At 39.8% G+C, this 15,255-nt stretch overlaps 3 protein-coding genes across 4 annotated transcripts; 1 reads left to right on the top strand and 2 right to left on the bottom strand.

The window, feature by feature from the left end:
- Positions 1-261: 261 nt before the first annotated feature.
- Positions 262-1,515, top strand: LOC114735830 (rhicadhesin receptor-like). The gene is made up of 2 exons (XM_028923587.1): positions 262-500; positions 711-1,515. Exons 1-2 carry the CDS (start codon positions 386-388, stop codon positions 1,253-1,255), a joined length of 660 nt encoding a protein of 219 aa, XP_028779420.1. The 5' UTR covers positions 262-385; the 3' UTR covers positions 1,256-1,515.
- An 802-nt stretch (positions 1,516-2,317) lies between these two features.
- LOC114735828 (glutamate--tRNA ligase, cytoplasmic) lies at positions 2,318-7,064 on the bottom strand. Its single transcript, XM_028923586.1, has 6 exons — positions 6,843-7,064; positions 5,708-5,804; positions 5,319-5,472; positions 3,798-4,915; positions 3,187-3,654; positions 2,318-2,839 (listed from the first exon to the last, which is right to left on the bottom strand). The coding sequence occupies exons 1-6, from the start codon at positions 6,980-6,982 to the stop codon at positions 2,621-2,623; spliced, it is 2,196 nt and encodes a 731-aa protein (XP_028779419.1). The 5' UTR covers positions 6,983-7,064; the 3' UTR covers positions 2,318-2,620.
- A 1,048-nt stretch (positions 7,065-8,112) lies between these two features.
- On the bottom strand, positions 8,113-14,061 carry LOC114735817 (phytochrome A). 2 transcript variants are annotated; one of them, XM_028923571.1, is made up of 5 exons: positions 13,413-14,061; positions 10,694-12,759; positions 9,527-10,343; positions 8,660-8,950; positions 8,113-8,523 (listed from the first exon to the last, which is right to left on the bottom strand). In XM_028923571.1, the coding sequence occupies exons 2-5, from the start codon at positions 12,750-12,752 to the stop codon at positions 8,322-8,324; spliced, it is 3,369 nt and encodes a 1,122-aa protein (XP_028779404.1). In that variant the 5' UTR covers positions 12,753-12,759; positions 13,413-14,061; the 3' UTR covers positions 8,113-8,321. The 2 variants fall into 2 exon arrangements, with proteins under 2 accessions (XP_028779404.1, XP_028779403.1); XM_028923570.1 differs by having other exon boundaries at positions 10,694-12,769; positions 13,425-14,060.
- Between the last annotated feature and the right edge of the window lie 1,194 nt (positions 14,062-15,255).

Genomic DNA, 15,255 nt, shown 5'->3' with positions numbered 1-15,255 from the left:
AGAAAACAGTATTCAAATGGATCAGCGTATTTGTTAGCTTATCTGAATCATAATGGAATCGTTGAGATGCTCTATTCTATCAGAGTTGACTACTAATTTAATTTGAGCAATTTAATTCTTTGTGGTTTGATTGCCTTCAAATTTGTGGCTTGCGACGACTTTTCTTTTGGGGTTAAATAGAAGGGGCATGCTCCACGTCCCTGCGGAGTGTATTCTGATTTTCGTTCCCGTCTTGCTCGTTATAAATACGCCATAACCCACTCCTTTTCTTCCCCACCATCTCTTCTTTCTGGCAAGTGTGCAGGGTCAACCCACACTGGTCCTTCCTTCCTCTGGATAATACTTCGCCTTTTTGTTCAAAGCTTCAAATCATATATACCTAACTATGAAAAGGTCCTCGCTGCCGCTGCTTCTGCTCCCTCTTGCTATGCTTTTTGCTGCTGCCATCGCATCGGATCCCGACCCTCTCCAAGACCTCTGCGTCGCCGATCTTACCTCCGGTATCTCTCCTTTCCTTTTCCCTAGTTTGCTCTATCTGCAAGACGAGCCTAACTTATTCTTTATTCCTCTATAAGGAGGATCCATTTGATCTATCTGGTTTTATTTTGTCTTAGATACGTTGACCCCCCTATTGACTCCCTTATTTGTTCATGTTATTCACTTCTACTGTTTTAACCACACTGATACTGGAAGAGCTTGTGAAAATACAGAGGTTAAAGTAAACGGGTTTGTGTGCAAGGATGCTTCAGCGGTGAATGCCTCGGACTTCTTCTCCGACATACTAGCCAAACCGGGAGCCACCAATAACACCTTTGGCTCATTGGTCACCGGAGCCAACGTTCAGAAAATCCCTGGGCTCAACACACTCGGCGTCTCACTCTCACGCATTGACTTCGCACCTGGCGGCCTCAACCCACCCCACACGCACCCACGCGCCACCGAGATGATTTTTGTGCTGCAAGGTGAACTCTACGTCGGCTTCATCACCACGTCCAATCAGCTCATATCCCAGACGATTCAGAAGGGTGAGATCTTTGTGTTCCCCAAGGGTTTGGTTCATTTCCAAAAGAACTATGGGCGGGAAGCTGCCTCTGTAATTGCAGCATTCAATAGTCAGTTTCCTGGTACGCAGTCTATCCCCCTCACCTTGTTCGCCGCCACGCCGCCGGTGCCGGACCATGTTTTGACGCAGGCGTTCCAGGTGGGTACCAAGGAGGTTGAGAAAATCAAGTCGAGGCTCGCACCCAAGAATTAGTAGGTTGACGGTGTTGTCCTCTTTTGTTCAGTTTCTGTCATTGTATTCCAGCCGCCGCCCCATTTTACTATTCTTCTGTGTAATTTGGAGTTCATGAATAATAAAGAATGCGATTCAGCGATAGAAAAGTGAAACATGGTTGTAAGTTCGTTCATCACAAGTACTGCCAGTGGCTCTGCTGATTTTTTTTCATATCATCCCTTCCATTCATAGTCGTTCTTGTTTTCTGCACTGGAATGGAATCATAAAAGTTGCCACCTCCCTCCCGCTTTTGTCCTTTTTTCTTTTTTATCTTTTGTTCTTTTTAACGACAAGAATATGATGAAGGGTTTGATGGGCAAACAATTGGATCTTTTTTCTAATGTATAGCGTATTATATATAAATTATTTGCACTGTTGAAAACATTCTTTTCCGTATTTGCCATGTGCATCCTTATGCTTTGATATGCCCAATAGTCCCTCCGCGACTAGCCGCGCCAAATACAAAAAGCAGCAATTTGCCTTTTCTTATGCCCATGACGAGCTTTTCTGATGCCTTACCCACACGCAATGCTAGATGCCTAGACAGCCGGTAGATTAGTACGTTGCCCTCTCCATTATTATGGTTTTTAATAATCTGCGTAACATGCAAGGTAAGTTTCTAAGACTGATAGACATACATGTAATCAATACTAACTGCTACAGAGTTCACTTTAATTTTTAAACATGACTCTAATTTATCTTGCCTTTCAATTTTATAACTTCTTACCCAAAGCATATCTAATTATAATAAGAAAACTTTTAATCAATGAATAATTCTAATACACATAATTAAAGATATTAATTTAGAAGAATAAAAATACATTCATTACAAACAACTAAATTTTATTAATATTTACAAACTGGTTATCAAACTTTTAAATTAAAAATTGAAACTAATATATCATTCAGCTTTTAATTTTTATTTTTAATCAATTAAATCACGTTAATTCACCTAATTCTAATGTAACGGCAACGACAAAAAATGGCATTGCCGCGTGAAGTGACTTCAATTTCGCTGCTGACAGCACACCGCAACAACGGTTACCGATACGTCGTTTATTAAATGAGAAATAATAATGCTAACAAGTGGCAGCGATGGTTACAAGTACGGGGCAGTTTGGTAAACAATTATATTGTAGTGCCTGAGTGCCAATAAAATCCCCAACAAAACTTGTCATTTTAAAGCAAGCGTTCACCATTTAGGATATCAGCTAGCCCCGAGAGATTCACTGTCATAATTCCACAACCTTGGGATCCCCACTTAAGAATTGAACATTAATATAGGAGCTCTTAAGTATTTTTTAATGTTTTACCAATTACTAGGAAAGGGCAAAAAACAAAGGATTACTTCAAACTTGTCTGCTGCCTCCCATCAGGGATTGCATAGAGCACGATAGGTTTTGAAGGCCGCAAGAAGGGTACATCACACCTGAAATATCCCTTCCTCTCCAGCTGCAATATCTCTCCACGCTTCAAATTTCTCATGTTTGAGTCTCCATATGCTGCAGTCTCCTTCTTTGTACAGGGGTTAAGAACATCTAGGAAATCGTCCCCTTCTTCAAGCTGCAATAAAGCAGGGTAAGTTCTTTTTTTACGCTTAATTTATCAAATTCGAAGAGTCAAATTAACTAAAGCTCTAATAATTTGAAGATGCACAAGACAGAATCTGCCCCCCCCCCCCAAAAAAAAAGTCAAATCAAGATTTCTTTTCACCGCACAAATTTTGTGCAGCATCTGGAGGCAAATCAGCAGATCATTTTACTCCTTCATTGGGCTTCAATTAAAATGAATATAGCATGGTATAGATAAAAAACACTTTAACCACAAAATCTGCCCGGATATGACTTTTTATGTGACCATATAATTGCGTTTCTAAGTAAGAAACAATATGACAGTGGACAAGTGCGTACCTTTTTCTTCGTAATTAAATAATCAAACTCAACCAATGTGAGGTTAACTAGTTCATCTATCTCTGGTAGCCAAGTAAGTTTTAATTTTGTCGTCTTCACAGATCCTTCAAGATGCAAGACGCCACTCAACCGTGTGACATTACCCTCATTGTCCTTCTCTATTTCCTTCACGATAGCATTCCCCCAGTCCATTAACGTCACTTCCTCACCTGCAGATATACATGCTGCATCGGCATGGTCTATCCATATCCGATTGGTGTATGTTGTTGCTTTTTCTCCAGCACCTTCATACTTCTTGTGCCTAGGTATAATGCGAACAAATGGCTTCTCAGGACCGTCAGTTAGGGTCAGCAATACACGTTTCTCTGCAATGACGGCAGTATGTCTGGGACAGACCGGGTCAATTATTTTCTTATTAATGGTCCAGAGCTTGTCCCATTCCATGAGATTGAGATTTTTTGATGCGCCCTATAAAGTACCAGGGAAGAACAACCATCACCATAGGATATGAGTAATTCACAAGAATACACTAGTGAGACCGTGAAAGAAAGCAATTTTTCAGAGAATGACGCCTTCACTTTTCAAAACTAAGAAATGAAAGGAATATGTACCTGCTCAACAATAAACTGTATCAATGCTTCAATTTTCAAGCCCCTCCGCACAATCCCTTGCACGGTTGGAAATCGTGCATCATCCCATCCATCAACCTTTCCATTTTGGACAAACCACAAAAGCTTGCGCTTACTGAGAAGAGTATACACCATGTTTAATCGACTGAACTCATAAATGTTAACCTTTCTCATCCCCATGTCCTCTAGAATCCGGTAATATTGAGCATTGCGGTCATGGTATTCACTGGATCGGAGGGCATGTGTAATACCTTCTCTAGCATCAACGTATGGACATGCAAAATCATAAGTTGGGTACACCTTATACTTGGATCCAATCCTATGATGGGGCATTGGATTGCATCGATAATAAACAGGATCTCGCAGTGATTTGTTTAAATCCTGCATATCCAACTTGCCACGGACACAGCACTGCAGGCCTCTCTCTGTTCCAGCAATCATTTCCCTCCATAATTTCAGATTCTCCTCTACGCTATTGTTCCTACATTTTGATTCTATACCATCCATCCTCTCTTTCTGCATCTGTTCACGGGGAGTGTCATCAACATATGCTTTACCCTCACGAATTAATTTTTCAGCCATTTCCATTAGCTCAGGGAAGTAATCTGATGTATATGTTATAGTTTCATATTTGATACCTAATGTATCAATATCTTTCAGAACGTTGTCCACGAATTCATTGCTTTCTTTAGCAGGGTTTGTGTCATCAAATCGCACAATAACTTGGCCTTGATATCTCTCGGCAAAATATTTGTTCAATAGAGCTGCTTTTGAGTGTCCAATATGAAGATAGCCACTAGGTTCTGGCGCAAACCGCAAGCGAACTTTTCCAATTTCAGCATCTGGAAGATCTACTTCCACTGAAGGCCTGCTTCCTGCTTTTGCCTTCTCAGAGACATCCCCATTCACATTCTTCATGTGATCTGCAGTGACTTGGTCTTTTGACTTAGTTGCTGGCTTTCCCAATCCCCTTTTCCCAACATAAGTTGCTGTGATTTCATTCAATGCATCACCATGTTCAGTCACTATTGAATTGAACCATCGCACAAGGTTCACATATTTTTTTGATTTCCTCAGGCTTTCCCATCTCTGTCCCGCTCCTGAAAAAGCAAAGCACAAATAGAGTCTACACAGTCGTTGGCTAATTAATGATAGCAATCAACCTTCAAGTTACACATGACAATGGGAGAAGACTCCAAAGCAGAATCAAATGCTTCACACACATGCACATGATTGTAAGATATCATTGACAGATATTATCGGTTCTTCTACTTACAATGGAAATAAAAGCTGAATTAAAACTAAACGGATCATTGATGGACTTGTAATATATGCAACATAAGATCAAGCATAAACCTAGCTCTTCGATACAGATACCACCATGACCAAAATTTCAAAGCACAATATCGACAGAAAATTACAAACTTATTCATCCACGGTTATGTTGATTAAAAGAGATAAATGTCAAACTATAGTTGAACAGGCGTGATAAGAAATATTTACCACCAAGACCCGACCAGATTGCTATATCTGCCACTGATAAAGAATGACCAACCAAAAAAGTGCGCCTCTCCAAGTACTCATCAATGTATTTGCATGCATTCTCAAATGCAGAGCCTGATGAGAAGACAGGAGCATACTCCAGCCATTCATCAATCTGAAAAGGTATCGGGATGAATAAACACGTAGAACCAAAACAGCAACAAATGAAAGAATAGACAAGAAAAAGCAAAATTCCATTCATAAAGAACCAAACCATAGTCATATTTTAATGATACACCCAAATTATATGTCTCATAATCTACGAGTATTTAGTTTCACTTTCAAGTTTTTACACGTCTTTCAGGGGTAAACAAACAGCATTTGGCGTAAGGGTTACATGTGAAAATGACCTGGCCAGATTCTAATGCATTTTTCCCGTAGAAATTGGGAATGCTGGCAACTCGACCAATATATCGTAGAAGAACACATGTTCCACGCAATTTTAGCCTGCATAGTAAATAAGTTACATGATACAGAAGAAAAGCAAAATCCAATAGATGTGTATTGTAAAGCATGTAAGAAGTTCATGAATATTTGCAATTTTCCGTGTTCTATATTCTTTACAAAGCATTTTGATATCAAAATCGGACATGTGAAACTTAGCAAGAAAATTAACTAAGGGTCTTCTTTACAGTTATCACAATATACAGGGCTACAAATGAGCTAACCACTCTAATATAATCCAGAATATATAGGTAGAAAATATTATGCACCAACTGAATGGAAAAAGGCCTAGATAGAGGTTTACCACATTCATAAAACAGAAAAAATATATATACATATATATTTTTGGAAAAATAAGGTTCGACTCTGACCCTACAGCAAATAATTCCTTATACTTCAATTTTGGCAATTAACTTGCTCAACGCCTCTAACTTCCAAGATCAGGGATATTGTCCCTTCACTCCAAAGTGACAAGAACCCTGCTCACAGTTGCAATTACCCTAAGATATATAATTGAGAGATCTCATTTGAAAAAACGGACATGTTATATCAAGCTCCGAAAAAACCATCAGCTCGATCGAGCTATTTACCCGCCATAAACTGAAAAGGATAAAAGGTCGAAGAAAGATTTTAACGTTTCAGCCATTTGAAAAAATAAGGGAATATTTTCAGAAACCCACACACACAGTCACGGTGATAAATCGAAGCAAACCGGGCTTAAATTTGCATGTTCAAAATAATGTGATGGGGTAAAAATGTCAAGTACAGCGAAGAAGGGTTTGTAAAAAAAGGAAGGGGAAAATAAAGGAGAGCATCAAAACATTAACAGGGGAAAACCTAAATATTCGTATTTCAAAATCGTATATCACTACCGAACTTCAATACATCCAAATCATAACAAATCTCAATAGCTCATCTGTTTTGAGGCATCCAGTCGTATGCATTTACTCTGATATGAGCTTTGATAAAAGGAAATGAAAAGTATTATCTTCTGATCAGAAGTAGTTACATTCAAAAAGATCGAAGAAAATTCATTCTTACCCAGTGGGGAAGAGAAACGTTGGCGCAGAGTCAGAGGGTAACGACGAATCAATCGGAAAAGAAATTCCAGCAAGCTTAGCAGCAACGATCACCGATAACGGTGGACTAGTAGCAGCGAATGAGAACCTTTCGATATCCATGCCAACATGCAACGGATAGAAGCAGCAAGACGGCACCCGTGACAGGGCTCTCAGATGCAGAAGTAAACGAAGGAAAGACAACAACGCCCCGCAGAGAGGCTAGGGCAGTATTATTTATTACCATTTTTGTTTTCCTCCCATCTATTTCTTGTTTTCTAATTTGGGCTCCGTTCTTTTAATGGCCCATTTCTTTGATGTCAGAGTTTTCTTCCCGCCAGCGCCAGAACCAAGCCATGTTTGATTGAAAAAATTAGTTAAATTAAACATAATTCTTCTTAATGTTTTTTTTGCCAACATAACTCACCTAAATATAATATCTTATACAAATAACCTCTCTAATATTTAAAACTTAATAATAAACTTTTTTCAATTTTTAAGTCTATACAGAATTACTGATAATTCCAACTCTTTAAATTTTATTTTTTTATACATACAACTCCGTTGAGTTTTAAGCTATATGCAAATAAGCCTTTTAAATTTTAAATCACTTACAGATAAGCAATAAGCAGAATTAATAATATAAAAATCATTTATATAAATATAAAAGTTCGAGAAGGTTTATTATAAAATTCCAGAAGTGAGGAAGTTAGAGAGATTTTGTGTAGCTTAGTTGAGAAATATTGCAATACATCTGGGCATGGGCTTCTCTCTTTTCCCCCATATTTGGTCATGAGCTTGAACAGTTTTATGAGGCAAAATATCATCTGGCCTTCTATGTCCAAATATATAAAAATAAGTTGAATAAACTATTCATATTTGGTGTCCAAAATTACCTTGAATAGAGAAAGGATACTTTTAATCAATTTTATAAATAATATATACTAAATATTAGAGACTGTAGCCCCTGCTCCATGTTGTCAAATTAACCAAAAATAATTTTGGCTATTGCTGACTTAAAAATGTGAATTGCGTACAGGACGGTTTCCTGGATCCTCCCCGTAATCTTGTCACCCGAAATTCCTCAAAAATTGTGAACATCTAAATTTGAGTAATTTCTGCACAATTTGATCTGTGGTCCATTGAATAAAGCTTTGCGAGGTGGCCATCATGTTCCAACGTGCAACGTTGAGCATTCTGCAGCGATCGATCCATTAAATAGCTTTTGACAGGAAATAACAAGAAAAATCAAATATCCCAATGTCAAAATGCCAAGGGATGTGAACAAAATTAATACATATCTACAGGATACAGTTACAGTAAATTACAAAATGCAGCCAGCGGAAAAACGTTAAACAAATGAAATCAAAGTTACATTCAAGAAGGAACGCAATTCCTTACTTCGATCGCTTTGTGATCTACAAAACAGATTGTATCATCTTATTTTCAAAATTTAAGCCCTCTATTTCTGGGCTGCGGCGAGTTCAACAGTTAAAATGAAGGATGATTTGCCCGCTTCCCTCAGATAACGGACATCTCCATTCATGAGCTTTACCAGTTTTCTACTAATAAGCAGGTTAATACCCTCTTCAGATTCTTGCCCATCACTTCCAAACATCTCGTTTAGCAATGCTTCCGGAATCCCACTTCCAGCATGTGTTATGCTGAACATTCACCAACAAGGTAACAATTGGTTAGGCTGGCACACAACTCTTAATGCAGGATTCTTCTACTACTATGCATATTTAAATTAAAAATCTACATGGTCTAAGGTGAATAGCTGAGTGTGAATTAAGCTACCTGAGCTCCAAATTGGCAAGATGGACGGATTGTCCCAACTGATCTTTGGTTAAAGAGGCCGCAACAACCACCTTACCTTCAGAAGGTGTAAAAGTGACGGACATCAATAAGAAGTCAGCTAAGACCTGTTGAAGCCTGAGACAGTCACCATACAAGGTTTCTGTCATGATCTGCTCTGCCACCTCGTTCACTATTGTAATACCCTTTGCATTGCTCTTTGTCATCACTTGGCTAAGGGAGGCAACCAATACTTCATGCAGAGTAAATTCAACCATCTCCAGATCTAAGCACCTATTGAGCATACAGGAAAGAAAGGAAAATTAAAATTGTTACACTAGACAACCAAAAATAACAAAAGAAACTGCATCTTTGGCCTCATCTTCACAGTTTCATTGACATGCGCCAACCGACCTCACCCTACAATGTGCCTCTACAGTTATGAGAAGTTGACATTCGTGTCGTTAATCTGGTTTCAGAGATGTGCATGCGTGTTTTCTAGCATAGTTCATACTTCTAGGTATTAACTAACCAAGCACGATACAGGACTACATAATAACACCCATAAAAACATGAAGACATAACTGTGATGATCGTGTAAAGCTAGTGCAAAACAGAGAAAATTAGTAAATTGCGATTGCCCCCAGCAAAAACTGAATAAATAAATAAGTAAATGCCAAGTCAACTCAGGCAACTGATACAAGCTAACCATTTAGAAAGCATGGTTAAGAATCAAAATGAAGTCTTTTTTTCATGATATAATTATTTCCTCCACAGGATGATTCTTAAAGGACTCTACATAAATTGCTCCACAAGACATGCATTGAAGAAGACAAAAAGAATAGAACTTAAATAATAAAGATGTCATACCCATCAATGATGCTGTCCAGGTCAGAATCATCAAGAACTTTGCTGAGCTGGCGCTGGCACAGGGAACTAGTGTGCAGAAGTTGTTTCTGTTCAGTTCCCAACTCAGTACCTTCCAACATTTTACGGGAGAACACAATCCCGCATAAAGGATTCCGTATCTGCCTTTTCATGTAAGTTAAAGCCTTCAGTCTCTTCATGGCAGTTTGTTCAGATAGCCGCTGAATATGTAATGCCTGTTGCAACTCTGGGCTCGCAAGCTGCAAGAAGCAGAAAACCCCCGTAACTGTACCCTCTATGTCCAACTTCTTACTTACAGAAAGCAGGCACTCATTATACTTTCCATTCCGAGAAAAAAAGCCAAAGGCAACCTTCTCAGTTTCCAAACCGGCCATGGCTTTATTAAGTACAACTCCAAAATTAACAAAAGCTTCTTGATTCTTTAAACGACAACAAGCTGCGTGAGTTCCAAAGACCTCCCCTAAGAGCATTTTGTCCATCACCTCCTCCCGCTTCCATCCAGTTAACTTGATCATTGCGGGATTCCACTCACAACACCAGCCAAATTCATCTGTACCAAATATTGGAGGGATCAACGGGTTTGGATTCTGCACAATCGCCTTGTAATCACCTTCGATTCGAGTGAATTTGTCCATAACTGTCTTCTGAGCAGTTATATCTTGGGCCACGAAACAAACCCCCACTACGTTGTCTCGAAGGTCTCTACTTGCACAAGCATTAACAACCAACCTGATAGGACCAGAATCAATCTCAGCTGCATGTGTTTTAATCTCAAATTGGACGTTCTGCTCTTCTTCACCTGTTTACAGAATAAATCAGTCATAACGATGGCCAGACAATGAAGACAAAATAGGTATATATGATCCTATTATTTCATATGGGTGAATGATTTCTTCTCGAGTGTTTCAGATCATGCAACTACTGAGGCATTTGACTCAATTTGAAAGCAAGGTAGTAACCTGTCATATGTCTTCAACAATGCAATTTGCGACGATGGCAACAGGGATGGTGACATGCTCATATTTGAATACTAATGGGCATATTTTTAAGTACTTTCTAATGAAGGCTAAGGCCAAAAAATTAAAAAAAAAAAGAAAAAAGAAAGAAACGAGCTTTGAAAAGGAAATAATCGGGGGGAGGGGGACAAACCTTGCAGTGCCATGTCCAGCATCCTCTTGACCCTATCAGTCGAAGAATCCTCAACTAGTGTGAGTAGATGCTTCCCAATTGCTTCATCAACTTGAAGCCCCGTCAACTCAGCAATTTTTGTATTCCACCCATTGACCAGCCCATCAACATCAACGGCCAAAATTGGCACTGTTGCTGTTTCAATTAATCGAACCATCTCACTTGTCACTGCTTCCAATTCCTGCATCCCTTCAATCCTCAAATCGCTCAGTCCTGTGTTAATTGCATTGGTGTTAACATCCACCACACTCTCTGTATCTTTAAACGCGTTCCTTAGGATTAACTGCAAGGAATGGATGGCGTCCATTTCATAGTCTTTCCATGGTAAACTCCTTGACTTCACAACTTCAAGGAAAGCTTTAAATGATGATCTTGGATGCATCCTCCTGTTGTCATCCTGTTCACCCGGCTCGTGCTTCGCACCACCCCATCGAATTTCTGCAGCAGTATGCGATCGAAACCAGAAAACCATATCTTTCGAAGATATTCTCACAGCTGCCATCCCACACGCTATATCACCAAGAGCAAGAGCACTGGGTAACCCTGCTTCAGCCAGGCTATCTGTACTTAAACCTGTGGAATCCTTATGGTTCTCAGAGAGCCATATAGATATCTCTCGGATCTGGGATTCGCTTGGTGTCACTCCTAGTCTCCATACCTTGTTTTTATACAAGAGGGCAGCTCCATCACATTTCACAAGATCCATTATATTTGGGCTCTGTGATATAATACCTAGGGGTGCATCTCGCATCAGCATATCACATAGAAGTGTCTGGGTGCGCAGGATGTTTTTCTCAACAATCTGGTTTTCCAACTCTAATTCTTTATTCACATGGATGGCAAATACTTGAGCCAGAAATTCACAAGCATACCTAAGAGGAAAAGGAACAAACCTTGGTGTAGTGTTATGGCAAACTACTAAACCCCAAAGTCTCTTTCTCTTCTGCGGCTGCACAGTATCAGAGCTGTCAACATCTTCATCACTGTCGTTGACCACTACTGCCATAACCAGGGAAGCAATGGAGTTCATGTTCTCCATATATTGCAAATGGCAACTATGAGGGGCCCTCAAGGTTGAACCACACAAGGTTAACTCAAATGGAAGTTTTTCATCTTGAAGCACCTTCACATGCCTTGCACGACAATCCACTATCATACGTACCTTGTTTTTCATGAATAAAAAACGTGAAGCCTGTGGAATATCAGTGGCTGGGTAATGCAGACCCAGATATGGCTCTAAACCTGGCTTTGTGATCTCAGCAATTACTTCCCCATGATCATCCTCGTGAAATTTATAAGCCATCACCCTGTCATAACCTGTGAGTTCAAAAACTTCTTGGACCATCGTATCACATAGCCTTTCCATACTCCCACTAGGCAAAGATTGCAATCTAGTAATTGCTTTGGCTGCAAGTTTGTAAGATTGAAGGGCACCAGCTGCAGTCATGGGAACTTCAAAAGGCTTGACGGGCTCAAAATCAATTATCAAGCTTCCAGTCACCCGATGGATAATTGCGTAAAAGGGCTTTCCAGAGGTCTTGCAATGGACTAGAATAGGATTGAGAAGTGAAACTTCCCCAAACCCTAATGCTTTCTGCAATGCAGAAGCACTTGGGGCAGTGAATATGGTTCTTATGTCAGTGCCAATGCCAAGGGCAGCGTTGTCACCTACACTGGGGACTGCATGACTAACCATGGTCAACATTTCAGGAGCATTCTCACTGTACGCAATCACCTTGCATGTTTTCTCATCTAAGGCTAGCAAGCACCCAAAAGGCTGGATCAGCTTGCCTTTCTGCATGTGATGGAGGTAAGCTGTTGTCACTCGGTCAGATCTTGGTTGCTGCTCTCCATTTACTGTACCAGAGATACGCACGGAGTTTGAGTAGTCAAAAGAGCTACCAGACTCCTCAAAATTTGCATGTAGTTTTGCATCTACAGTGGTCTGAGCAATAACTCGAGCAGTATGTCTTGATCTTCCCGAGTTACTGGATGACTGGCTAGGTCTTGAGGAGGACATTTTCACCTTCGTTACACCTGGCAAGATAAAGAAAAAGGGCTAAGCTAGTCCGGTATATAACACCATTTTACAAGAAAGAAGGAACAGATGCCAAGAGATTGGTCATCGTGCTCCGTGTAATAATTCTAAAAGGTATGAAAATGATCGCACAATACTTTCACAATACTTTCTTAAGATGACAAGATTTCTAAGACTTCGGCAAGTACTGATATTTTAAAAGCCATTCAAGGAGAACCAAGATAATTCTTCGCCGGTTCAGTAAAGCATGTTGTATGCAGGACGCAAATTCTGAATAAGGATGACACAATTCCCTCTCTAGTGCAGACGAACTCACGAGCACGTCACTATAGATGCTTGAGCATAGTACAGAATTTAGTTATTCTTTTCTTAATTGCCACGGAGAAACATGGACAGGTGAACCCAAGGAACAACGATGACAGCTGATACCATCGAAACACAAACAGGAGTATGACACAACAGTTTCCAAAATCACATACATGGTGGAATAAAATCCAAAGAACCAAATTCACAGAGCAGCGTACTGAAAGAACTAGAAAACGTGTCTGATTATCAACTCAGAACAAGAAGAATGAGCTTAACTCAAACAAAAAAGATGAATTCAAATAGAGGAAAATTCACCAGCACATAAAATATATGCAGTAAATGACTAACCTGGAGAAGCAACAGCGAGCAGAAACCAGGCTCAAATTCGCCCAACCAATGAAGAGGAAGCCTTAAGACGAAGGTAGGGATTAAAAATCCCAGGAGAGCCGACCATAGCCAGCATCCATCTCAACGAACGAAAACAAGCTGAACCTCGTTCCCGGCGCACGTCTATTTGTGTGGGAAGAGAACCCCAGTTGGAAGGGAGGGACCGCCATAAATATATAATATAGTAAAAATAATTGTACTGAGTGGGAATAATCATCAAAGCGGCCTTTGATTATTATATTAGAAGACTAGTAATAATGTCTCCTCATAAAACTATCATCTTTCCTAATTTATCCTTTTGGCTGTTAATTTCATCGTATTGTACGTGGGATGTAATCATTTTCGTACTAAATCTATTTAATATTCGTGGGCTGAAGAAATGATCCGTCTACAGGGCAACTATTTTGGGAAGTGGGGGATGGCCTTTTGCCTATGTTTGTGACGATGACATAATATGAGCTGATCGGTTTCCCATACAGAGAATTGGTCATTTCTCGCATACCTGACTTGGACTCAGGATCAGATCAACGTCGGTACTCTATTTGAACAAGGGCAAAAAATCCAAAACCCATATCGTCTTTGACACTAAAATGAAGAGACTTGGCTGGCTGCAAGTGGCTATTAATTTAATCGTCGTGATTCTTATTTTATATTTAAAGCGGAAAATAAAAGGAGAGAAGCTTTACTGGAGTGGCGATTGGATAGGGGCTCCATGCCTTGGAATCGGGGAGGGAGGGGGATGGAGACAAGAGAGTGAGTTATGGGCGTCACGTGCAGCCTCAAAACAGTGTCTTGCGGCCTGGAAACACCAAACAACTTGCCAATGGATTCACTCATTCACGCCTCAGGCTCGGATCAGGTTTTCCATCTGAAGTGAAGACTCTAGAAAGCGGAGTGTGGTCTCCTCTGCGAGGTAGGGCCCTTCGTCCATATATACCAAAAGTGAATGCAGATTTACTGCTAGTAGCACAAGTATCGCACAATTTTACCTGACCTTTTTGGAGTTCTTTAGGGTTTTATTCTGTATCCGTATTGTATTCGTATCATGTGCTTTGTGGGGTTGCTGTCACCTTCAAGTAGCTTGGCCGACTGTTAAAGCTTCCTAGGGTTGGGGCAACTTTCTGGTCGCCCTTTTCATGATACTGTGTTTACTGGACGCACAAATCGTTCATGCCGTTGGATCCCACAAGTTTAAACCTGACGATTTTCATAAATGGGATTGAAAGGGACACTCGCGTATCTGCACGTACTTGGAGTTAATCCTCATATCCCTGGTAAATAGCAATGAAGTTAAAACAGAATTTCAACGAGTTAACAGAAAAAGTGTCCTAAAAATTCAAACTTCTCTTCCACTGCTAGTTATAGTAAGTTCAACGATTCCTTAACTCTTAGTTTTTAAGTCTATTGCGGTCAACTGCTCTTCGTCTTAGGGACGGACCAACCGTCTAATAAAGCTCCATGTGATTTAGACCTAAATTTTTTCAGTTTAGGATGTTATTCAACCCTTTAACTTACTTCCCCGGTGACGATATTTTAATCCTTTTAAAAATTACGTGATCAAAATGATATTTTAGGACTTCGTTGAAATCTAGCTCCGACGTTTTAGGTGTGAAAGAACTTTCCATGATGTTATTTTAGTCTTCGGACATTTTGAAATTAAGCTTTAGAATGAAAAATTCTCCCACCATGTTTTTGGGGTTTGAATGTAAACGGCCTGCGGGTCAAGAAGCAACCTTTTTCGGCGTTTTTTTTTTTTTAAACATGAAAACTAAAGTCAATTCATTAGCACAAC

The sequence above is a fragment of the Neltuma alba genome, unplaced genomic scaffold (assembly GCF_004799145.2).
Source record: "Neltuma alba isolate B1F8T4 unplaced genomic scaffold, ASM479914v2 tig00013256_pilon, whole genome shotgun sequence".
NCBI lineage: Eukaryota > Viridiplantae > Streptophyta > Magnoliopsida > Fabales > Fabaceae > Neltuma > Neltuma alba.
Note: the sequence above shows the minus strand (reverse complement) of the source record. Positions and strands in the feature narration are given on the sequence as shown.

What these genes read in the sequence shown, in the direction of transcription:
- LOC114735830 (XM_028923587.1), top strand. Translation starts at nt 386, where the DNA reads ATGAAAAGGTCCTCGCTGCCGCTGCTTCTGCTCCCTCTTGCTATGCTT. An exon ending in CGTCGCCGATCTTACCTCCG is followed by an intron (nt 501 to 710) that starts GTATCTCTCCTT and finishes GTGAAAATACAG; the next exon opens with AGGTTAAAGTAAACGGGTTT.
- LOC114735828 (XM_028923586.1), bottom strand. Translation starts at nt 6,982, where the DNA reads ATGGATATCGAAAGGTTCTCATTCGCTGCTACTAGTCCACCGTTATCG. An exon ending in ACGTTTCTCTTCCCCACTGG is followed by an intron (nt 5,805 to 6,842) that starts GTAAGAATGAAT and finishes TTTACTATGCAG; the next exon opens with GCTAAAATTGCGTGGAACAT. An exon ending in TACAGTTTATTGTTGAGCAG is followed by an intron (nt 3,655 to 3,797) that starts GTACATATTCCT and finishes GGTACTTTATAG; the next exon opens with GGCGCATCAAAAAATCTCAA.
- LOC114735817 (XM_028923571.1), bottom strand. Translation starts at nt 12,752, where the DNA reads ATGTCCTCCTCAAGACCTAGCCAGTCATCCAGTAACTCGGGAAGATCA. An exon ending in CTGGACAGCATCATTGATGG is followed by an intron (nt 8,951 to 9,526) that starts GTATGACATCTT and finishes TATGCTCAATAG; the next exon opens with GTGCTTAGATCTGGAGATGG. An exon ending in CTTGCCAATTTGGAGCTCAG is followed by an intron (nt 8,524 to 8,659) that starts GTAGCTTAATTC and finishes GTGAATGTTCAG; the next exon opens with CATAACACATGCTGGAAGTG.